This window comes from Adiantum capillus-veneris, chromosome 1 (genome assembly GCF_014529385.1).
Source record: "Adiantum capillus-veneris isolate H3 chromosome 1, ASM1452938v2, whole genome shotgun sequence".
NCBI classification, from domain to species: Eukaryota; Viridiplantae; Streptophyta; class Polypodiopsida; order Polypodiales; family Pteridaceae; genus Adiantum; species Adiantum capillus-veneris.
The window spans coordinates 15,923,539-15,948,243 of NC_140931.1; the positions used below are offsets into that span (position 1 = coordinate 15,923,539).

Consider the following 24,705-nt stretch of genomic DNA (forward strand, 5'->3'; position numbering starts at 1 on the left):
TACAGATTGGCTACAAACCAAAAACGCTGGTTGTCTTCTACTGCCAAGGGCTGAATACCAAAAACGCTGCTGTTCTTCTCTAGCGTTAGTATAAAACGCTGGCTATCTGGGGGAGATGGCGACCATGGGAAAAACGCCAGGGATCTGGTGCTCACGACGGTGTGCAAAAACGCTACACAAGCTGGTGGTGATGGCGATGATGCAACTGAGAAAACGCTAGGGCTGATGTGTCTATGGCGAGGATGGAGGAACCAAAACGCCAAGGATTTGCTAGGGGTTCTGCTGAGAAGGTGCATGTTGAGCATGTGCTCCTGTTGCCTCTTCTGCCAGAAAGTGCTAACTTGGGTTTGCTTATATATTAACTTAGCAAAATTGCCCTACCTACTTTTATTGGAAAGTCACTTAAAAATAATAAGTGAAAATACCAAAAATAGGAAAAATAGGCTAAATGCATTGGAAAATTCCCCTAACTGAATTTGATGGATTCTGAAGGGAATACTGATAATCATGCTGTGTGCAACCAGAGGATATGCATCTACACTAAGTGACTGGGCATGCACGGTCTACGAATAGACTCACAAAAGTGCCAGATCACTTCTAAATCTAGACTTGACTGAATTGACTGAACCCTGATCATGCTGTAGCTTGTCCACAGACACATAGGGTTGGGTGTGTCACGTGACATCCCCTCCTTTTCAAAGTGAGGTATTGGTACCGAACTGTATGGCGTCGAGGGAGATCGCCAATAGCATCTGGAATCCTGGAAGGGACTCGTCGCCGGCCCACTCTGATGTGTGGGTCGTGCGGTACTTGAACTTCATAAAGGTCTGCAACGCTTGCTTTGGGCTGCGCCGAAAGCGACTCAAAGTCTTCTGTGGCTCTTTTGATGCTTCAACTTCGTTGAGAGTCATGCTTCTTTCTTCTTCAAGAATCTCCATGGCTGAAAATTCCTGAAACCATTTCCAACACAAAACCATGAACATATCCATTCCATGTAAAGTGAAGGGAAAAAATCTTGTCTTCTCGAAAGATTGTGTATGCAATGTAGATGAACATAGAGACGGAGTGCAACCCGTTCATCAAACACATACAAACAATGAGATCGAATCTTTCCTGTTTGATCGAAATCAGTCAATTGTGGCAAAACACAATGGAAATGCCCACGCTTGGTGCTCATACTATCATGTGCTCGTTCGGAAACTGCGTCATGCCAAGGAAGAGACATGGAATGTGACGTCCTTGAATGCATACTTTTCAGCTTTTCATGAAAAATCCGCATACATTCGTGCTCATCCATGAGAGAAACGTGCTCAACATACAATATGTCATGCCTAGGAAAAGGGATCACATAACGATGCTGACTAAAATACTGTACATAGTTACCCGGAACGCGGAACGGGAACGGCGACGGGATCCCCGCGGAACGGGGGAACAGCTAGGGGTCCGGAACAGGAACGGCGCGGAACGGGAGGTATAAAAAACACCCAAATAGTGCATTTTTTAGCTCCTTGTGTTTAAATACAAGGAGTATTAGAGTGCTTTGACTTTAATAGTCACAAAAAACTCGTTTTGAAGACCATTCAACCTTGCTATGACTAGATGATGAGAGAGAGAGAGAGAGAGAGAGAGAGACTCGAGAGAGTGAGAGGGAGAGGGAGAGATTTGAGAGAGTGGGAGGGAGAGGAAGAGAGCTTGAAGGCCTAAAGCCTTGAGCCTTGAGAAAGAGAGTCTTGAGAGGGAGAGATCTTGAGAGTGTGAGAGGGAGAGAGCTTGAGGCTTGAGGATGAGCTTGTGGAGAGAAAGGGGGAGGGGGTGCATTTTATGAGTCCTTGAGGCCTTGCACACTGCAAAAAGAAGCCCAAAAATTTACTTCAATTTTTTCAATTTTTGCCAAATTTGTTTGTAGCCATTGGCCGTTCCAGGGGAATTCCGGAACGTTCCGGAACGGCCGTTCCGGTTTGCACTGGCCACCCGAAACGTCAGACGTTCCGGGACGTTTCGGAACGTTCGAGAAAGGAACTGCCCCCCGGAACGCCGGAACGGGGGCTAGGGGGCGTTCCCCGGTAACTATGAAAATACAAGAAACGATCACGAATGAAACATTCGAACAATGCGTGCGTATCAATCATGCGAACACATAATACTTCCTGTGAGGGTTCTTTGGACCTACGCTCGAGAGCCAAGATCGCTTCTTCCTGAATGATCGAATCTGCAACGAGGTTAGCTTCGCTAGAAAAGCCATCAACTAACACTCCATCCTTGTGAACAATCACATCTTCTTCATGCAAGTCATCATGCTTGTGAGTAATCACATCTTGATTATGCAAATCATCATGCTTGTCTTTATCATCCAAACCATCATTCAAATCATCATGCTTCTCATAATCATGCAAATCCTGTGTATCATGCTGTGGAGAAAAAGAGACCGAGAGAGTCTCCTTTTCCTGAATCCTTTCAATCTTGTCCTGCATATTAGCAATGAGAGATGGAGAATGAGCAATGTCCTCTCCATGAATGACAATTGGAGAATCACTTGTAGCATTGAGAGTTATAGTGTTAGTCTTAAAATCCATGAGAGCGCCATTATCACGAAACCATCGAATGCCCAAAATTATATCACATCCTGAGAGAGGAGAAACAACAAATCTTCTAGTGAAGGCAGTTTGTTGAATTGCAAACAACACATCAAGGCACTCTTCCGTGATGAGAGCGTCCATACCGGGACGAAAGCCAGAGACCTCGATAGGAGATCTCGGACTAACTTCGAGGCGGGCTCTCTCAACAAGAGAGGAACTGATATAATCATGCATACTACTTGGGTCAAACAATATGACAACGGTGCCCCGACGTACGACCATAACATTTAATGAGAATCATCAATGGCAGGGTCCTGAGAAACTTGGGGCACACTCGTGTTATCATTGATTGCATTGACAGAGGAAGTGGGTGCTGTGGGTTCTTTAGATTTATTCGATTTAAGCTTAGGACATGTTCTTTTTATGTGACCCTTAATGTGACAATGAAAACAACGACTTTCCTTAGAATAAGTGCTTTGCTCTTCCGACGTGATGTATCCTCCTACAATTCCTTGTGTTACCTTTTCATATGGAGTAAGTTTAGGTTTAGCAATTGTGTTAGCCTTACCCTTAGATTCATTGGAAGAATTCTTTGCTGAGAGACTGTTGGAAGATTGGTTAGAAGAGTTATCATTCTTACCATTCTTACCGTTCTGAGGGTTCTGAGAAGTCTCCGAGGTACTTGTGGAAGTCTTGTTCTCCTTAGGCTTTCCCTTGTTGTGCTTCATCTCCTGTGCGAGAGCAATCGCTACCGCCTTGTTGAGATCGATTGGATCGAGTACCTCGACATCGTACTTGATATACTCGTCCAATCCAAAGAGAAAAGTCTCTTTGCGCTCATCATCTGATTTTCGTAATTGAGTGCGTAGCTGCAAAACACGATTAGAAAAAGACATAACTGGCATACCATTTTGCTTGAGAGAGCGCCAATCGTCCTTCAATCGTGCGAGGTACCGAGGTGGCATAAACCGCGCCTTGAGCTTGTCTTGGAAATCAGCCCAATCAAAAGAAAGGGGCGTGAATCCGTCGGCTTCCTCTAGTTGCGCGGCTAGCTGTGCCTCTTGCCATGCGTGGTGCCAATTGATGGCATCACCGGCAAAGTTACATAGCTGCCGTCAAAACTTTGCTATTTCTTGTCTTCTTAGTTGTCGCAAAATAAGCGTTAAATTGATGCAACCAAGAATGAATAAGCGTAGCATCCATTTTACCATCATACTTACTGAAGGTCAACTTCTCTGTGATTGGATGGTTGGAATCCGAATCGTGGCTTGTGCCACTTGATGAACTCCCACGATCTTTGGGTGGTTCGGTCTTCGAGGCAAGTACCTGTCGAACCAATTCTTGAGTTCGTAGTTCTCTTTGAGCTTCACGCTCGGTCTCCAAGGCCGCGCTTCGTGCTGCCGCTTCCTCTTTTCTTAGTTCTTTTCTTTCTTTTCGTGCGTTGCGCGTTCTAAAGCAAGGCGATTGTCTTCTTGTTGTGCGACAAATCTTGCGTTTCTTTCGTCGCGCTCGCGGTCCTTAGTTGCTTGCTCACGGTCCTTAGCTTCTTGTTGTTCTGCTTTGTTTGCGAGTTGTGCCAACGCAACTCGATTCGTTTCTTGTTGTTGTGCCATCATGTCCAACATCGACTTGACCATCATCTCCATAGGAGTTAGTACAACTCGTGGCGTAGATGGCGAAGGGGGAGGGTCGAAAAGTCTCCTGGTGGGGAAAAATCTTCGCCGCCTCTCTCATGCTCATCACCTGTATGCGAAGTATCCATTCCGCTTCGGGTGACGACCATGCACTATGATCTTTGGTTTTTAAGTTCACGATGATCTTGGGTTCTTGAGGGTCTTGGGTTCTTGGGTTCTTGGGGTCTTGAGGATCTTGAGGTTCTTGAAGTTCTTGAGGTTTTTCTTCACTTGCAAATCGCGTTTGAGAAGGATCTTCTCTTCACCCGAGTTCTACTCCTTTCTGCGGGCGCACCCCTTGGCGGCCTTGCGCTCACACCAAGGTTGCTTTTTCCCACCTCACGTCGATTGGCCGGCCGCTAAGTGCACGGTCGCTCTCAATGAGTGAAAAGAGACACAAGGGGAGGTTGGACAAGCCCTTCTTTCTTGGGATTCCTGTCACTCTTTAATAAAACACGATTAGGAATCGACACGCCCAAGCGAACTTGGGTTCGTGCGACCTCAACAAGGAAAAGAAATTCTTGTGGTTCTTTCCTTGAGTGATACAGAACACTGCCAAAGCTCTGATACCAATGTTAGGTGCAACGGAATGATTGTTTGCGCTTTGCTCAAGATGAGTGCTCCGAACTGTGCTCAAGGTTCCTTTTAGTTCTTATGGAAGGGAGAGCCTTCTGTTCTTAATGGAATGTGCTATGATCACAACGAAGTGAATGGACACTGTGCGTGCAAGTGTATGAGACTGAGAGATAGAGAGAGCAGAGAGATACGACACCAGAGACGACGTAAAACCCTGCTCCGAAGGCCCCACTCTCGTCGGCGAGAGTGGTCTACTTTTTGATTGCACAAAGTGGTACAATGACTATGCAATGGACTGATGCAATCTGGGACTATGCGGATGACGACGACGACTTACGGCTGAAATCTGTGGTCTTCTATCTGCTGAATTTCGGGCCGTTTCGGTGGCTGAAAATGACTGTTTTGGCTGCGTTTTCGAGGGCTGAAAATGGGGGTCTTCTGCAATGCTTCTAGGGCTGAATCTGCTACCGATTTGAAGGCTGAAAACGCTTCTGCATTTACTTCAAAACAGGCTGAAAATGGAAACGCTGAACTGCTCTGCTACAGATTGGCTACAAACCAAAAACACTGGTTGTCTTCTACTACCAAGGGCTGAATACTAAAAACGCTGCTGTTCTTCTCTAGCGTTAGTATAAAACGCTTGCTATCTGGGGGAGATGGCGACCATGGGAAAAACGCCAGGGATCTGGTGCTGACGACGGTGTGCAAAAACACTACACAAGCTGGTGGTGATGGCGATGATGCAACTGAGAAAACGTTGGGGCTGATCTGTCTATGGCGAGGATGGAGGAACCAAAACGCCAAGAATCTGTTGGGGGTTCAGCTGAGAAGGTGCCTGTTGAGCATGTGCTCCTGCTGCCTCTTCTGCCAGAAAGTGCTAACTTGGGTTTGCTTATATATTAACTTAGCAAAATTGCCCTACCTACTTTTGTTGGAAAGTCACTTAAAAAATAATAAGTGAAAATACCAAAAATAGGGAAAATAGGCTAAATGCACTGGAAAATTTCCCTAACTGAATCTGATGGATTCCAAAGGGAATACTAATGATCATGCTGTGCGTAACCAGAGGATATGCATCTACACTAAGTGACTGGGCATGCACGGTCTACGAATAGACTCACAAAAGTGCCAGATCACTTCTAAATCTAGACTTGACTGAACTGATTGAACCCTGATCATGCTGTAGCTTGTCCACGCACACACAGGGTTGGATGTGTCACGTGACAATTATGGTGGATAAAGATGCGCTGGATCCAACCAAGTATATCTCTTTGTTGTGGAGCCTCATTCTGTTTTGCCAATTGGGATTCTTGGACTATGCAATCATGCTGGGTTCCTGCCTATTCAAAGGCTTAAGGTGTTTGCAAGCAGTGCAGTGTTTTTAACTCCACTTTTGAGGCATGTAAGCTCATGGTTGGGCCTAGCACCTGCTTCAAGAAAGACGTACAAATGCGGTACCTAGTGGTTTTCTTTCACAGTTTTTTCAATATTTCCTTTCACCGAGACGGTGAGCGGTTTTGTGGCGGGCAACTTGTAGCAGGCTACAGTGTCACTTTCATAGGACACACAGTTAGTACACTTGGTCTGGTCTAGTTCACACTGGACTGACTCTCTGGACTGGGCAGCGACACGTGGCAGGGATACGATGGTGGTTCTAGTGGACATCGTGGCCAGGTTACCATCACCACTAAGTCTGGAGATAGACTTAGATGACTGACGTTTATGAGCCGTTGGTGGCTCTTTATGGTCAGACATGAGTAGTAGTTGTTTGGTCATCGGATTATTTTCTTTATATATGGTCCAACGTCGTCATGAGGAGTAGCGAGTATATACTCAGAACACTTCTTCACCATCCCTACACACTTTAAGCCTCGACACCCCATTGTAGCTGTAAGTCCTGGGCTGGAGCTGAGTGTGCTGCCACGCCAGAGTCTATATCAGTTCTTTGAGATAGTTGAGTCATATGTTGTGGTCTGTTGTTGTGTCTCTGTGAGCTCAGTTGTTGTCTATTTGTTCCTTTGTTTTCAGTCTGTTTGAGTGAGATTGTCACGCACATTGCATGAAGGAGCAGCCACTGTAGAGAGCACGACACACTATCCGCGCTACACTTTTCAACAAAAGTCACTCAAATTAATAAGTGAAAAATTGTCAAAAATAGGGAAAATAGGCCTATGCACTGTAAAAATGCTACTGATGGGATCTAACTAGAATATGATGGTCATGCTGTGTGCAACCAGAGGATATGCATCTAATCTAAGTGTCTGGACATGCACGGTCTGCAAACAGACTTACAAAAGTGCCAGATCACTTCTTATTCTAGACTGACTTGACTGACCTGAACCCTGATCATGTTGTAGCTTGTCCACGGACACATAGGGTTGGATGTGTCACGCGACAATATCAAGTTTGATGTAGAAGTCTTCGACCCCACGGATCTCAACAAGGCGGTAGCAATTGCTCTCTCGCAAGAGATGAAGCACAACAAGGGAAAGCCTAAGGAGAATAAGTCGTCTCAAAGTACCTCTCAGACTTCTCAGAACCCTCAGAATGGTAAGAACGGTAAGAACCGTAACTTTTTTAGCCAATCTTCCTCTAATCTCTCGGAAAAGAACTCACACAATGAAATTAAGGGTAAAGCTGACACAATTGCTAAACCTAAGCTCGCTCCATATGAAAAAGCAGCACAAGGAACTTTAGGAGGATACATCACGTCAGAAGAACAAGTCATTTATTCTAAGGAAGGTCGATGTTATCATTGTTACATCAAGGGTCACATGAAAAGAACATGTCCTAAGATTGAATCTAGCTAATCTAAAGAATCCACAAAACCCACATCCTCTGTTAATGCCATAAATGAGAACACGAGTGACCTAAGTTTCTCATGATCCTCCCATTGATGAGTCTCTCATTAAGTGTTATGATCATGTGAAGGGTCAGCGTTTTGTCATATTGTTTGATCCAGGCAGTATGCATGATGTGATTAGTGTCTCTCTTGTAGAGAGAGCTTGCCTAGAGGTTGGTTAGACATCTCCTCTCGAGGTGTCTGACTTTGCTCCTGGTATGGACTCTCTCATCACGCAAGAGTGCCTTGATGTGTTGTTCAGTGTTCAACAAGCGTCCATCTGCAGAAAATTTGTAGTATTCCCTCTCTCAAGATGTGATATGCTTTTACGTATTTGATGGTTTTGTGAGCATAACCCTCTCATTGATTGGGTGGAAAATACTCACTTTCAATGCCGAAAGTGACTCTCCCATTGTCATTCACGTGGAAGAAGTTGTTCATTCTTCATCTCTCATTTCTAATGTGCAGGCGAAGCTTGAAAAGAATCAGGAGAAGGAGACTCTCTCAGTCTTGTCTTTGCATGATATAGATGTGATTATTCACAAGCATGTTGATTTGCAGGATAAAGATGTGATTGTTCACAAGGATGATGGTTTAGTTGATGCTTTTTCTAGTGAAGCTAACCTCATTGCAGGTTTGATCAATCACGAAGAACCGATCTTGGCTCTCGAGTCAAGATCTAAGGAACCCCCATAGGAAGTATTGTGTATGCACACGATTAGTCAGTACGTATTGTTCGATTGTTTCATTCGTGACAGTTTCCTGTATTTTAGTCACCGTCTTTATGTGTTCCCTTTTCATAGGATGCCATATTGTATGATGAACACGATTCACTCACGAATGAGCACGGATGTATGCGGATTACTCATGAAAACATGAAATGTTTGCATTCAAGGAATTCACATTCCATGTCTCTTCCTTGTCATGACACAGTCTCAGAAAGAGCACAAGAAGGATTGAGCATCAAGCATCGGCATTTCCATTGTGATTTGTCACAGTTGACATATTTAGATCAGAAAGACAAGTTTCGATTCCAATTTTTGAGTGTGTTTGATGAACGGTTTGGCACTCTGTCTCTTTGTTCATCTACATTGCATGCACAGTCTTTAAAGAAGACTATAATTTTTCCAGTCCCTTTACATGGAATGGGTATGTTCATGTTTTTGTGTTGGAAGTGGTTTCAGGAATTTTCCTCCTCGGAGATTCTTGATGGAGGTAGATTCACGACTTTGCCGAAGTTGGAGCTTTGACGCAACCACAGATGACTTTGTGTCGCTTTCGGCGCGGCCCATAGAAGCAAGCGTTGCAGACCTTTATGAAGTTCAAGTATCGCACGACCCACACATCAGAGTGGGCCGACGAAGAGTCCTTCCTAGGATTACAGGTGTTGTTGGCGATCTCCCTTGATGTCATACAGTTCGGTACTAGTACCTCACTTTGAAAAAGAGGGGATGTCACATGCACATCTGACCCTATGTGCAGGTGGACAAGCTACTTCATGTCTAGGGTTCAGTTCAGCTCAGGAAGTGTTCTAGTACTTTTGTGAGTCTGTTCGCAGGTCGTGCATGTCCAGGCACTTAGAGTAGTTGCATTTCCTCTGGTTGCACACAGCATGATCATCAGATTACAGTCAGAATCCATCATGAGCATTTTGCAGTGCACAGAACCCATTTTCCCTATTTTAGCAATTTTTCACTTATTATTATAAAGTGACTTTGTTGGGAAACTGGGTGGGGAAAATTGACTAAGGCAATATATAAGAAAAGCTAGCGCTAGCATTTTCTGGCAGAAGAGGCAGCAGATAGCATCTGACAGTGCACCTTCTCAGCAAGACCGGCAAGGGGACCTAGCGTTTTCAGCCACCAAAGACCAACCAATGTTTTTCAGCAATTCCAGATCAACCCCAACGTTTTGCAGTTGCAGATCAGTATGGCGTTAGCAGATTTTCAGTAGATCATCTAGCGTTTTCCAGTTGCTGCATCACCTAGCGTTTTGCAGATTCTCAGCGACGGTTCAGCCCATAGCATCAGCGTTTTGTATTTTCAGCAGTCAGACTCCGTACCGTAGCCCCCAAACCTCGCAGATCTCATCTTCGCGCAGCAGATCCTCGCCGCACGGTCAGATCAGCTAGAGGTTGTAGATTCAGCAAACTATTCGCAGATTTCAGCATTTGCATTTTCAGCGCATCGTCGTCACGTCGTCATCATTGCCGTCGTCACCGACATAGAGTCAGAATTCAGATTTGCAGATTTCAGCCCTTAGCGTTTTTAGATTTCAACCGTCTCGTCGTCGACATCGTCGGCAAGTCCATTGCATTTAGACCATTGTACGAGATTTGTGCAATCAATAACATAGACCTCTTTCGCCATAGAGAGTGGGGCCCTTGGAGGAGGGCTTGATAACGTTCTGGTGTCGTATTCTTCTCTCTCTTTCTCTCAGTCTTAGCACCTTCATTCACTGTGTCATTCACTTTGTTTGTGATCATTTGCACTCTCTCACTAAAGGAATAGAAGGCTCTCCCTTCTGTAAGTAAAAGGAATCCTTGAGCACAATTTAGAGCACTCATCTTGAGCAAAGTTCAACATTCACTTCCGTTGCACCTTACAATGCTCCTTCTCCGTGATGGAGTACTTGCAAAAAGCACAAGCTCGAAAACAACTTCTCGAAGAGGGTATCCACAATCTATACTTGTCACTCCAAGTACGGAAAAGCAACCTTCGCACGATTACTTGCAGATTTCTGGAGGAAGTGCCTCCTGTAGCTAGCGCTGGCAAATGTGGGTGAAGAGTGAACGCTTTGGCTGCTTATATAGGCTCTTGGCGCCGGCGGGAATAGCTGGTAGAATTCCCACAAGGTAGTGTTGGAATAGCAAGAAGAGAGAGTGAGAGGCTGGCGGCTGTTTTTAGAGAGGAGAGAGAGTTTGCCTGCTCTGATTTTCAGCAATAAGAGAGCAGCACTGATTTTTTTTATAAGCTTTGCTTCGTTTATTATAAAGTGGTTGCCCACTTATTAAGTGGGCGGCTGGTCACTCAATAAAGGAACGTGAACCTGTTAAAAACTCAATAAAAACTAAGTGAGTGTAAAAGTGTTGCTACACAACACTTCCTAGGCGTCCTTGGATGCAATTCTCAGGTATTGATATAATGCAGACACAGATTCCTAGTGGAAAGCACCTGCTTTTCCCGGAAAGCACTTAAAAACATTCAGCTTTTTAGAAAAAAGCTTCTTAGAACCCATCTTTATTCTCGTGTCTGCTTAGCAATACTGAAGCGTCATACTCTAGGCATGCTAATTGGCATCTTTAGGGTGTCTCTTTCAAGGAGTTGATTGGTTTTATTTGAGGATAATGAAGCAACATCTCAAGCAAGTTGTAAGAAATGTTCTAAACTCTCTTTTCGTATGTATGGTCTCTTTGTAATCATCAATAAGGTAAATGATGGTTTGTTGCAATTATGTTTGTCTATTGGATAATGCATAATGCTTTCCATGTTTCTTGGCCTAAGTTGTTTCAACTTTCAATTTGACCTCCATAAAGGACATTCTCGAAAAAGCCGGAACAGATTCTCTTGCATCAATTCAAGGACGCTACGAAGAAGCAAGCAAAGCAATATGTTTGGAAGTTCTTAGGATCGAGGGACACATGAAGCTGCTTGGGTGGGCGATTAACTTTTTTGTCGACTATTTAGATTTGTGTAACAGACTTGGACACTCCAAGTCAAGAATCTACCGCGACAGCACCAAATAACCACTTTAAAACAGTTCACAGTTCACAATTGATTCAACAGTGGCCCGGAGGAATTCCGTGCCTAGAGATATTGGTCCCAAAGACTGACGCCCCTTTCGGTATTTCTTTTTGTATTAATCTGTGTTCAAAGTACAAGAGTGCGGGCATGCGCTCACACTCAGACTCTACGTCCAGATGTTGAGTTATGAGGCCCTGCCTACGTATTTAAAGAGTACAAAGGGATGCTAAAAGCAGAGCCCCCAAAAGCTTCAAAGCTGTCCCAAAAGCTGAAAATCAAAAGCTTTGAAAATAAAGCAAAAGCTTTCTCTGCTTTTCACAATCTCTCTCTCTTGAGAGGGGTTAAAACAAACAAAAGAACTCTCTTTCTCTTGCTTAATTAGAAATAAAGCAAAGAGGTTTCTCTCTCTCTCTCTCTCTCTTTCTCAACTTGCGTAGGAAAAGCAAGTCCAAAAGCTGAAATAAAAAACTGTCGCCCTATTGCTCGAAAATCACGCCACAATTCGCGGGGGTCCGTACAGTTGCCACGTGTCAGGCCACGTCAGTAAATTAGGGTTTTTGATTTTTAGGGTTAGGGTATCAACAAATTAGGGTTTTTGATTTTCTGCAATTAGGGTTAGGAAATTAGGGTTTCTGATTTTCCTACAGAGCGGGCAACCACGTCATCACTTTGTGACAATTTGCTAGCCTCATACAAGGAGGCCATGGAGCTTGGTACTTGTACCTCACCTTAAGCGGGAGGGGATGTCACGTGCACATGGCTCTGTGTGCCAAGTGGACATGTTACATCGACTTCGAGAGCCAATCCTGTACATAACAATCTCTTAGAGCCTAGGGGATTTAGTATTGGCAATTTTGTGAGCCTGCTGGCAAGACTTGCATGCTTGGACAAGTCTAGTTTAGGTTTTCGAGGTTTGGACCTTTCTAGCATAAATGGTTTGTATGCACGTTTGATGGATGATCATTGTTATTACCATTCGGTGGACATTTGTCACGACGAGGATGGAAATTAGATCTAGGGAAATGCATCGGTTTAAGTCGCAGTAAATGCATCATCGGTTTGTGAGATACGCCAAGAATATTACTAGAAACCTCTGGGCACATTGCGCTTACTAGATGGTACTTCACTTACCGGATGGAAGATGGTCATACCATCATTGGAACTCAAGGCTACTTACTTCCCTGTAAAAAGACCCCTAACCCCTCATTTTCCTTGGGCGCCCTGACTCTTGCTGCATCTCTAGCGTTTTGAGATCTTGTCTCCCTTCACCTTCATACCTTGCGTTTTTGGCCGATTGCCCCTCTTCTTCCAGATCTGTGTTGCACCCTACTGTCGAACCAAATCTGCTGCATTCCTTGGTGCTTGGCGCTTAGGCAGCCCATTGCTTCCCTTGCCTTGGTTAAGTGCCCCATCTGTTGCCTATTGTTGCCTCATCATTTGCAGCTATTTTCAGCCCCGCGTGGTTAATGTCGGATTTGCGTCACAGATCTGTGATTTTCAGCCAACATTCAGCTCTTAAATCCTCTCACATCAGTCGTGCAAATCAGCCCCAAATGTCGTGGTGGCCATCCGCAACCCACATCGAGCCGGATTACATAGGTGCCTCAAATCAGCCCTGGAGGTGCTTCATTCTGAAGAGATACTGTGGCTAGTCAAGTCTTGCATTGATTTACATTCCATTGAAAGAAAATACCACATTGGTAATGGTGTGGGGGGGACCCTCAAGAGGGTTGGTTGGGTCCCCATCGGTGCGTCTTTCTCCTCTCTCTCTATCTTTTTTTTGAATCTTTCTCTCTCTCTCTCTCTCTCTCTCTCTCTCTCTCTCTCTCTCTCTCTCAAGTTTCTAAAAAGAACCATCAATGATGCAAAGTTGCATTCTTTAACGCACGGAAAGAACAAAGAATTGTGCATTCTCAATTCTACCCGTTCTCTCAATTCCATTGCATCTGATGGGATCATTGCCTTGATGCTACATGCTTTCTTTTGTCTCATGCCTCTATACTTGCAAAAGAGTTTGAAGTTTAGGAATCAAGTCTTTGCGTCATCTTGTCCTTGATGTGAACAGTTTTGAAGTAGAGTTTTTGTACACCATTTCATTGAAGGAAGCATCTCGTTTATTTTGCCAATCTATTCTTTACAAGTCCTATTTAAATAATTATATAATACTCTGCTTGGTTGTTTTCTTTCTTTGTACGTTGATTTGCATGTCTTGATTATGTGTTTTGTGCGAGTTTTTTAGCCGCTCTTACAGTTTTTAGACTTTCTTATATTAGAAAGGTAATAGTTTTTAGTTTTTTGATTGTAGAATTACAGGCATTGTGAAGGAAAATTTGACACCTCAAATAAGCATGAAGAGAGGGACACATCAAGTTTTAAGTCGTCCAAGGTGATTAACTTGTATTGAAAGTAGAGCTTTGCTTTTCTCTCTCTCTCTCTCTCACACACACACACACACACACACATACACACACATGTCACTTTCATCTCTGGCTTATTGTTCTGAGAATGGAAATTTGTTGATATCTAACACTACATGGATGATAGATATAAGTTAACTAGGTTTTAAGTAGAACATGGATAACAACTGATGGGTTTGTTGACACGTGTAATACGTATTCAAAGCTAATGAATCTGTTGCCTTGTTTATATGAATGCAGGTGAGGACTCTGTCTTTACTTATGATTTTTTTGGCTAAGCTGTTGTCCACCACTGTCAAACCTGGTCTCTTTCACTTCAGAATAAGTTGTTCTTGACTATTTTATGTACAAAACACTAGAATGATACCTCATTCTCACTATGATGTACAAAAATGAATCAAAGACTTAGTTGTTTTTGTGTTAATCATCGTCCTTTATCTAAAGCCAGTTATCTTTTGAAATGTTATGTTCTTTTGTGTATAAGTCTAAAACACTCACATTTATCTACATACGTAAGGATGCACATACATGATGTGTTTACTGTGTGTTTGTCGCTCTCTCTCTCTCTCACACACACACACACACACACACACACACACCTACTTATACATATGCTTACACACGCAAGCATGTGGGTGTGTATAAATAGAAATCTCTCTCTCTCTCTCTCTCTCTCTCTCTCTCTCTCTCTCTCTCACTCACACACACACACACACACACACACACACACACACACACACGTATGGACACACACGCAAGCATGTGGGTGTGTATAAATAGAAATTTGTCTAAATGGTTTCTACTCTAGTGGAAAAGATTGAACAAGTGTCAAAGGAACATATGTGCATACATACTTATATCTATAAATATAGTGCCCAGCTGGTAGAGACATGGATTCCATTGTTGCTATATGCTGATGATATTGTATTGATATCCGACTCATCGGAGGGTATGCGACGACATTTGGATGCATTACATAGCTTTGCAGAGGATAGTGGATTGTTTGTAAACCATGGTAAAACCAAGGTTATAGACAGAATGGATGAATAAGAGATGGAACATGAGTGCGCCACAAGTGAGACATAATGGATGACATAGGAGATGTGAGACAGTGCGGAGGCCAATGCAGCAGCGACAAATAGAATTGAACATAGGTCAGCATGATACTTTGAATAATTCTTGCAAGGGCCACGTGGAGAGCTTTCTGTAATGCAATTTGACGTTCAAGCGTTGCATAACCCAATCCACTTTTTGAGAGTGAGTGACGTTCCATCCAATCAGATACCCTAAATGTCTGACAATGACATTCGGAGAGACAATATCTCTTGGCCACAACAAGTCATGCCAATCACAGGAATTCAACGGCAGAAGCTTCGTGTGCGAAAATTAACCAACCGCAAGCCCATACAACTCTAAAGCTTTCATAATAATTCGAACATCAGTCTGATAGTTGCGAGGCGTAAACAAGGAGTTGTCAGCATAAGCCTACCTGATGAAGTGGCGGCTCGACGGTAATTGCAACCCATGTAGACAACCAACATAAGTCAAATGATCAAGGTGCATCAACAAAGGATGAGTGGCAATAGCATATAACAGTGCACTAAGGGGACAACCATGTCTAACTGAACAGCCAAGAGGCCAAGATGCCGTCAGCTCTCCTTGAAGGATCTTCGAAGACAAATTACAAGCATACAAGAAATAAACTATATCGGCTAATTTAGGATCAAACCCAAGGCAACGCATCTTAGCTGCAATGTAGTTTCACTGCACAATGTTGAAGTCTTCTCAATGTCTTGCATGACAAGTACATCCTGTTGCGTGTACTTCGTATATTCCATGCCAATTAGCACATTAGCCAAGTTGTCATTGATTTGACGGCGAGGTATGAAACCATACTGCGCTTGATGAAGTCTTGCAAGAAGATGATCCTTAATCCGGTTCACCAATATCTTATACACGACATGCATCAGTGTAATAGGCCTCCAACGTAAGAATTGCTCACAAAGTGCTTGCTTAGGCAACAATTTAAGCAAACCCTCTTTCCAAGACACTGACAAATCTTGTTTCTCCCATGCCATATTCATCATGAAAAGCAAAAGCTCTTTGAGATTCTCCCAAAAAGACAGAAAGAACTCCATAGTAAGTCAATCCCAGCGAGACGATCGCCAACGGCCCAATGAAAGCAATGCACAATGCAATTCAGAGTTAGCGAAAGGTTCCTCAAGGGATTGTGCGTCTTGAAAAGAAATGATTGGTTGTACATGGGAGAGCAACAAGTCGTGTGCTTGACACATTGCTAGCGATGGTTGAGGAGAAGCAGCAAAGACCTGACTATAATGCGAGACCATTGCATCCGCAAGTTCCTGTTTAGATGAGGACCAAGCACATGAAGGAAGCTTTACTCGCTTAATGTCATAGGAAACCCTTGTGTAATGTAAGTGCTTGAAAAATTGCTTCAAGGCACAACCTTTATCCAAAAAAGCCCATTGACAAGCCCATGTCTGCCATTTTTCAAGCTTTCTTTCATCAAGTTGTATGCATACTCGAGCTTCACACAAAGCCGACAATTCATAGTCAGATAAAGGCCGTGAGTCAGATAATTCTTGCAGATTTCGACAAACTTACTTGACATTCTTAACAGTGCCTCGAGTCCAATGCATATATTGTTTACCATAATCCTAAATAGCACTTTGCACTCGCATGACAAAACAAAACCAAGCAGCATCGAGAGCAAAATGGATGTGATTAAGCAAGGGAGGAATGACTTCATAAATCATATCATGAAAGGCGTCATGAGAAAGATAGACATTGTTAACTTGTAGCAGATGCTTGCGATGAAGAGGTTCATCTCAACGTGATTGCTCAAAATGCATATTCAAAATGACAGGGTGATGGTCCGATAACTACAAAGTGTAATCCAATTGTGCATCACATACAAAAGCCTCGTATTGCTGGATGTTGAGAGCATACCATCTATCAAGCCGTGCACGATATGAACGATGAGTAGTATGTTGAAAAGTAAAACCCGAGACAACAAGATAAAGAGAACGCCATAAATCGAGCATTTGAGCAGAAGCAAGGAGATGGTCCTATGCTTGTCTCTCCACATGGGAATCACTTGTGGTACTATCATATGCCTCGGGTGTATTGTTAAAATCACCACAAAGGAATGCATTGGAGGTCTAGGGATAAGAAGATAGATCTTCTCAAAAGGCAGCCCTTTGCCCGGAAACCATGTATGCATATAAAGCTCCAATTTCATAAATCTGACCATTCAACAAACATTGGATAATCATTTAACGACAACGCGGGTCGTTGCGCACCAAAAGTGGCCGAACTCATGTCAAACCATCATCAAAACTCCAAAGTAATCATGCAAACGAGCATACACAATCCAATAACTCGCAAAGTAAGAGCATTGGCCAGCAAATTAATGCTGATTATGCTCTTGTAAAACAACTATATTAGCCCTACATGTATTTACATAGTGCCGTGTTAGTCGCCATTTATCAAGGCTACATAACCCACGCACATTATACGAGATGTATCTAATGCTTTCATGCATGGTAAATCATATGTACAGAAGGCAAAAGAACAAGAGAACTCAGGTAGACGTGTCCATATGCAGTCTTCTTCAACCACATCTGTGCAAGAGCCAATCCACTGATTCAACGTAGAACAAGCTTCCATTGAATTCAAAGGCGGGAAAGAAACCTCACCAAGAAGCACATCTTTATAAGAATGCATTGCTTTTTCCCATGCGTCAATCAATGTGCGATTATCATTATATGGAAGCTGCTTGATCGAAGCATTCTTATTTGCATTAACAGGTGGAACATAATTACGAGAAGAGGGTGGAGTGCGAATCTTCATCGTCTTTTTAGGCACCACCCAAGCATTGGAATCACCTCCATTTTGCTTAACCTCAGAGACAGGTTTACCTACAGAGACCGAAGCAGGGGATGGGACTGTAGTAGGAGGGGATTGTAAAACAAGTTCAGGGCATTCAGATTGCATGTGCCCAAATTTACCACATCTGAAACACGAATCTACGAACTTACCCCATTTAAGCTTGAATGAGCGCTTGCCCACCCACTGTCACGTGACACATCCGACCCTATGTGTCCGTGAACAAGCTACAGCATGATCAGTGTTTAGTCAGTCCAGTCAAGTCTAGATTTAGAAGTGATCTGGCACTTTTGTGAGTCTATTCGTAGACCGTGCATGCCCAGTCCAGTGCATTTAGCCTATTTTACCTATTTTTGACATTTTTCACTTATTATTTTTAAGTGACTTTTGTTGGAAAGTAGTTAGGGCAAATTGAGTAAGTTTGTATATATGCAAACCTAGACTAGCACTAAATGGCAGAAGAGGGAACAGGAGCCAAGCTCAGCAGGCAACTTCTCCAACAAGACCCCTTGGTGGATTTCCTCCAAGCAAGAAGAATCAGCCCTAGCGTTTTCTCATCAAGGAGATCATCGCCGGAAGCAAAGACCGGCCAAGCCTAGCGTTTTGCATCAGCATCATCGCCATCCACACACTCAGATCTAGCATTTTTGGCAACTCTCATGCCTGGCGTTTTTCCCTATGTCTAGCGTTTTGAGAAGCTTCATAGACCTAACGTTTTCAATAGATACCACCTCAGCCTGCAGCGTTTTTCAGCAATGAAGTACTTGCAGATTCAGCCCGGAAAGGCCATCAGTTTTCAGCCTAAAGAAACCTCAGTTTTCAGCCCTAAACCTGCAAATTTTCATCGACAAAGACCCAAAGAAACAGCCCCCAAAATCAGCGTTTTTGGACTAGCCACAGATTTCAGCCCATAGCGTTTTTGGACAGCAGATACACACTTGCTGATTTCAGCCCTTAGACCGGTGTCGTCATCCCCGTCGTCGTCGTCAACATAGCCTAGACTTGCATCAATCATATGCATTCAGTTTGTGCATTCATAAGTAGACCACTCTCGCCGACGAGAGTGGGGCCTTCGGAGGAGGGTTTTACAACGTCTTTGGTGTCGTATCTCTTTTCTCTCTCTATCTCTCAATTTCATACACTTGCACGCACAGTGTCCATTCACTTAGTTTGTGATCATAGCATTCTCTCATTAAGAACGGAAGGCTCTACCTTCCATAAGAACAAAAGGAACCTTGAGCATAGTTCGGAGCACTCATCTTGTGCAAAGCGCAAACATTCATTCCGTTGCACCTAACATTGGTATCAGAGCTTTGGCAGTGTTCTGTATCACTCAAGGAAAGAACCACAAGAATCACAAGAAATTTTTTCTTTTGCTTGTTGCGGTCGCACGAACCCAAGTTCGCTTGGGCGTGTCGATTCCTAATCGTGTTGTTGAAGAGTGACAGGAATCCGACGAAAGAAGGGCTTGTCTAGCCTCCCCTTGTGCCTCTTTTCACTCATTGAGAGCGGACCGTGCACTTAGCGGCTGGCCGATCGACGTGGGGTGGGAAAAAGCAACCTTGGTGTGAGGGTAAGGCCGCCAAGGGATGCGCCCACGAAAAAGAGCAGAACTCGGGTGAAGAGAAGATCCTTCTCGAACACAAATTGCAAGCGAAAGAAGAACCTCAAGAACTCAAGAACCCCAAGAACCCAAGTTCCTCGTGAACTTAAGAACCCAAGTTCCTCGTGAAGTTAAGAACCCAAGACCACAAGAACCCACAAGAACCCAAGACTTCAGTGGATGGTCGTCACCCGAAGCAGAATGGATACTTCGCTTACAGGCGATGAGCATGAGAGAGGCGAAGAAGAATTTTCCCCACCAGGAGGTTTTTCCGACCCTCCCCCTTTCCCGTCTACGTCAAGAATTGCACTAACTCTTATGGAGGCTTTAGACTAGATGTTTATGGAAAGAAAGTTAGAACGCGAAGCAAGACATGCAGAAAGAATGGCAAAAATGGAACGCAGACATGCAGAAAGAAGAGCAGAAATGGAGCGCAGACACCAAGAAAGAATTGCAGTCGTCGTCAAAGGAAAGAGCGACCAACACATGAAAGAGTTCTTGCGACTCGTTTCTCAAGCTCAGGCACAGATGTAAGAGATTCGGGAAAAGGAGACTCTCTCAGTCTCTTCTTCTCCAAAGCCTGACACACAGGATTTGCATGATTGTGAGAAGCATGATGATTTGAATGACAATGAGAAGCATGATGATTTGAATGACAATGATAAGCATGATGATTTGGATGATATTGATTTGCATGATGATTTGGATGACAATGATCAAGATGTGATTTCTCACAAGCATGATGATTTGCATGATCAAGATGTGATTTCTCACAAGCATGATGATTTGCATGAAGATGACGTGATTGTTCACAAGGATGATGAGTTAGTTGATGCTTTTTCTAGCGAAGCTAACCTCGTTGTAGGTTCGATCAATCACGAAGAATTGATCTTGGCTTTCGAGTCGAGGTCCAAAGAACCTCCACAGGACGATTTGATCATTCAGGAAGAACCGATCTTGGCTCTTGAGCCTAGGTCCAAAGAACCCTCATAGGAAGTACTATGTGTTCGCATGATTGATACGCTCGCATTGTTCGAGTGTTTCATTCGTGATCGTTTCCTGTATTTTAGTCAGCGTCTTTATGTGATCCCTTTTCCTAGGCATGACATATTGTATGTTGAGCACGTTTCACTCATGAATGAGCACGAATGTATGTGGATTGTTCATGAAAAGCTGAAAAGTATGCATTCAAGGAAGTCACATTCCATGTCTCTTCCTTGGCATGACACATTCGTAGAAAGAGCACATGAAAGTATGAGCACCAAGCATGGGCATTTCCGTGGTGAATTGCCATAGTTGATTGCTCTAGATCATAAGAGAAAGATTCATCTCATTGTTTGCGTGTGTGTGGTGAACGGTTTTGCACTCCGTCTATTGGTTCATCTACATTGCATGCATAGTCTTTTAGGAAGACACGATTTTTTCCACTCACTTTACATGGAATGGGTATGTTCATGGTTTTGTGTTGGAAGTGGTTTCAAGAATTTTCAGCCATGGAGATTCTTGAAGAAGAAAGAAGCATGACTCTAGACGAAGTTGAAGCATTGAAGAAACCACAAAAGACTTTGTGTCGCTTTCGACGCGGCCCAAAGAAGCCAGCGTTGCAGATCTTTATGAAGTTCAAGTACCGCACGATCCACACATCAGAGTGGGCCGGCGAAGAGTCCCTTCCAGGATTCCGGATGCTATTGGCAATCTCCCTCGACGCCATATAGTTCGGTACCAGTACCTCACTTTGAAAAGGAGGGGATGTCACGTGATACATCCAACCCTATGTTTCCATTGACAAGCTACATTCGAGTCAGTCTAGATTTAGAAGTGATTTGACACTTTTGTGAGAGGAGATCATCGCCGGAAGCAAAGACCAGCCAAGCCTAGCGTTTTGCATCAGCATCATCGCCATCCACACACTCAGATCTAGCATTTTTGGCAACTCTCATGCCTTGCGTTTTTCCCTATGCCTAGCGTTTTGAGAAGCTTCATAGACCTAGCGTTTTCAGCAGATACCACCTCAGCATGCGGCGTTTTTCAGCAATGAAGTACTTGCAGATTCAGCCCTAAAGGAGTAGCAGATTCAGCCCGGAAAGACCATTAGTTTTTAGTCTAAAGAAACCTCAATTTTCAGCCCTAAACCTGCAGATTTTCATCGACAAAGACCCACAAAAACAGCCCCCAAAATCAGCGTTTTTGGACTAGCCGCAGATTTCAGCCCATAGCGTTTTTGGACAGCAGATACACACTTGCAGATTTCAGCCCTTAGATCGGTGTCGCCATCCCCGTCGTCGTCGTCAACCTAGCCTAAACTTGTATCAGTCACATTCATTCAGTTTGTACCGGTTTGTGCAATCGTAAGTAGACCACTCTCGCAGACGAGAGTGGGGCCTTCGGAGGAGGGTTTTACAACGTCTTTGGTGTCGTATCTCTTTTCTCTCTCTATCTCTCAATTTCATACACTTGCACGCACAGTGTCCATTCACTTTGTTTGTGATCATAGCATTCTCTCATTAAGAACGGAAGGCTCTACCTTCCATAAGAACAAAAGGAACCTTGAGCACAGTTCGGAGCACTCATCTTGAGCAAGGCGCAAACATTCATTCTGCGCACCTAACACCCATGGGTCCCCAGAATGAACCATAATGCTTTCTGGTGTAGGTTTGTCAGTGTCCCATAGAATGCAAAACCTGCTGCTAATTTTTGAAGACAGATCACCTTTCCATGCTGGGCAGTCAACAAAGGTAGAAAATGTCTCCATGTGTGTGGGAAGTCCACTATTTCCACCCATAGCGGGCATTTATGGCGAATAAGGCTTTGACAGTCCTTTGTTAGAGCCCACGACAGAACATGAGTCATCTGTGTACCAAAGTATAATGGAACATTTCCAGCAATAGAGTTCTGGCTTTAGTATTTGCTAAGAGACTGCGTAAAATCCACGAGCACCAAAATATACACCTCGGACAACCTGGTGTCTGAGAAGAAAATCAACCCATTGCTCGAAATCTTGTGCAGTAGGCGTTTTACTCGGGAAAAACAAAATGATTGCATTCATAGCATATTGCGCAACCGTGTCCATGTTCCTGCACAGGGATACGGACTTAGAGAGCAGGAGTTGGGCTAATTCATGCTTTCCGAGCCTCCTCAAAGTCCTCAAATAAACAAGCTTTGATCTCATAATTGGCCTTGAAAAACTTTCCATGGCTTCTTGACGCTTAAACACACACAAAGAGTCGAACATAAAGCAAGAAGATCCTTTCCTACGAGGAAACACCAACAAACCACCCCCTATCGAAATGTACAATGCAATGAAGGGAGGTTTTCCGAATCACGGAGCTCAATTTCTGTACAAAAACCACAGTAGCAGATACAACCGGCCACAGAACGCATACATTAGAAGACCCCGACCCAATCGTGCTGTAGAGAGAAAGTGCTGCAAATTCACCCTGTAAGTTCTAGCAAACTACTCTGCAAAACTAAATCTGAGGCAATTTGTTGCTGATTCTGCACCACTGTTCTGGGACAAAACTGCGCAGACCATGCAGATGGCAAATCCCACTGAAAGCTTACTTCTGCACCGCTGAGTCGCTGCTGTACAGAGAGTGCCAACTGCACGCAGAGCTATACTGGTTGATTGCGCAGGGGCAATCTGCTTCACCAAGGACTAACGCGCAGGGCCGAACAGTGCTCTGCCGGTTGGCTGCGCAGGGGCAACCTGCTTCATTGAGAACTGCTGCAACATGGCGAATGCGTAGGATGCTCAGGACAGGTAGCTCTTGCGGGCCACACAGAGGTCACACAGACACACCTCACACACCCACACACCCTCTCTCTCTCTCTCTCTCTCTCTCTCTCACACACACACACACACACACACCACACACACACACACACACACACACACATATATATACATGATTATGTGTGTGTGTGTGGGTGTGTGAGAGTGATGGAGTATGCAAAATGGCAGCACTATTGAGGAGAGCTTAATTATGTTTTAGAGGAATAGTTGTGTATATAATTTGAATCTCATTTTTTTTTGGGTTTTGGCCAGTCTGCTTGTTATTCAACGTGGTATCTTGCTGCAGCTGGAATTTGTTCTTTTTCTTCTGCAATGTTGTTGGAGAGTTCATGTTCATCTTTAGAAGAGGTAAACATGAAGGAAGGAGCATATCAATTGCCGTTTTCAAGCATTACTCAGTAGAATAAAGCAAGTTGGCTAACTGTAGGCTGACAAAGAAAGTGGCCAGATCCAGCAGAATGATGTACGAACCCCCAGGGTCGTGTTTGTTTTGGGTAAGTGATGCAAATAAATTGTGATTTTCTCTAAAAACTGTTCACTGAGGCTCTCAAATTCAAAGTTTTATTTCTTTGTTGCTTTTTAATTAAGCGATGGTGCTAATATTGTTTGTGTTGTACGTGGAGTTCTAACTGAACTGGTTTTTGAAACTATGGTTGACGGAAGGCTACCCCTTATTACTAAATAAGATTATCGCCAACGTAGAGATGTTGATGGCAAACTTCTGGACAAGCCTTTAAAGCAACCTTTAAAGCCGCCTAAGGGTTTTGGATTTGTAACCTGATTGCTTTGCCAATGGTCTGAGAGTCTTGAGAATTCTCTACAGATTGAATCTGTGTGTGTGGCATTAAAGTGGTAGAAGATCGAGGCAATGAAAGACTTAATGGCACTCCCCTTTGACAACTCAAATTGTTTTACGTATATGTGTTGTTTAATTCATTCTTACTAATAGTATACTGATGGGGATCCTCAAAAGGTATAAAGAAGTCTGGAATTCTTGAGCATTTCAAATGACAAGCTACAAAAGTCTTTGTAGTGTTTGATCTAGGTAATCTAATACGCAGTGTTTTTTGAAAACGATTAGTTTCAGGCTCAAGGTGCAACTCCCTTTACCATCTGGTTCAAGCAAACAGGTTGGGTGTTTACTCTTTGTAGGGAGCAGATTGCCAAAATTTAATCTTAATGCTACAATGCGAGCCATTATGTTGTGTTTGCTTTTTTTAACAGATTACCATTTCAACCAAGAAAAGAGTGTATTTTCCTCTAATATTTAAGTGGTTGAAAAGAGTGTATTTGCCTCTCCTATATAAGCTTATTAAACCAAAGAAGGCGCTGTAATTCTGTTTCCTGAAAACATCGTTTTCAGTTATTATTATTCTTGGGTTTTTCTCCTATATTTGCACTGGTGGTTTCTGAGCCTTGTTGTTGTTCCATTGCTGTGTGATGTTTTCTTTTTGTTGGAGTGAGGTTTCACGCATACTGCATTGAGGATCACCCATTGTAGAGAGCACGACACACTTTTTGTGCTATGTTGTCAAATATGTGTAAAAGTGTCCAAGCTTGGCTCCTCTGTGTA

The 24,705-nt window shown here is 43.5% G+C and overlaps 1 protein-coding gene across 2 annotated transcripts in view; it reads left to right on the forward strand.

The window, feature by feature from the left end:
- The window catches only part of LOC147464362 (UMP-CMP kinase 3-like), a 95,082-nt gene that overhangs the window by 21,179 nt on the left and 49,198 nt on the right, over positions 1-24,705 (forward strand). For both annotated transcript variants that reach the window (XM_086514409.1, XM_086514417.1), the window contains exons 2-4: positions 13,716-13,796; positions 23,385-23,480; positions 23,560-23,626. In XM_086514409.1, coding sequence (XP_086370535.1) covers positions 13,716-13,796; positions 23,385-23,480; positions 23,560-23,626 — 244 coding nt within the window. The remainder of the gene's footprint in view (positions 1-13,715; positions 13,797-23,384; positions 23,481-23,559; positions 23,627-24,705) is intronic.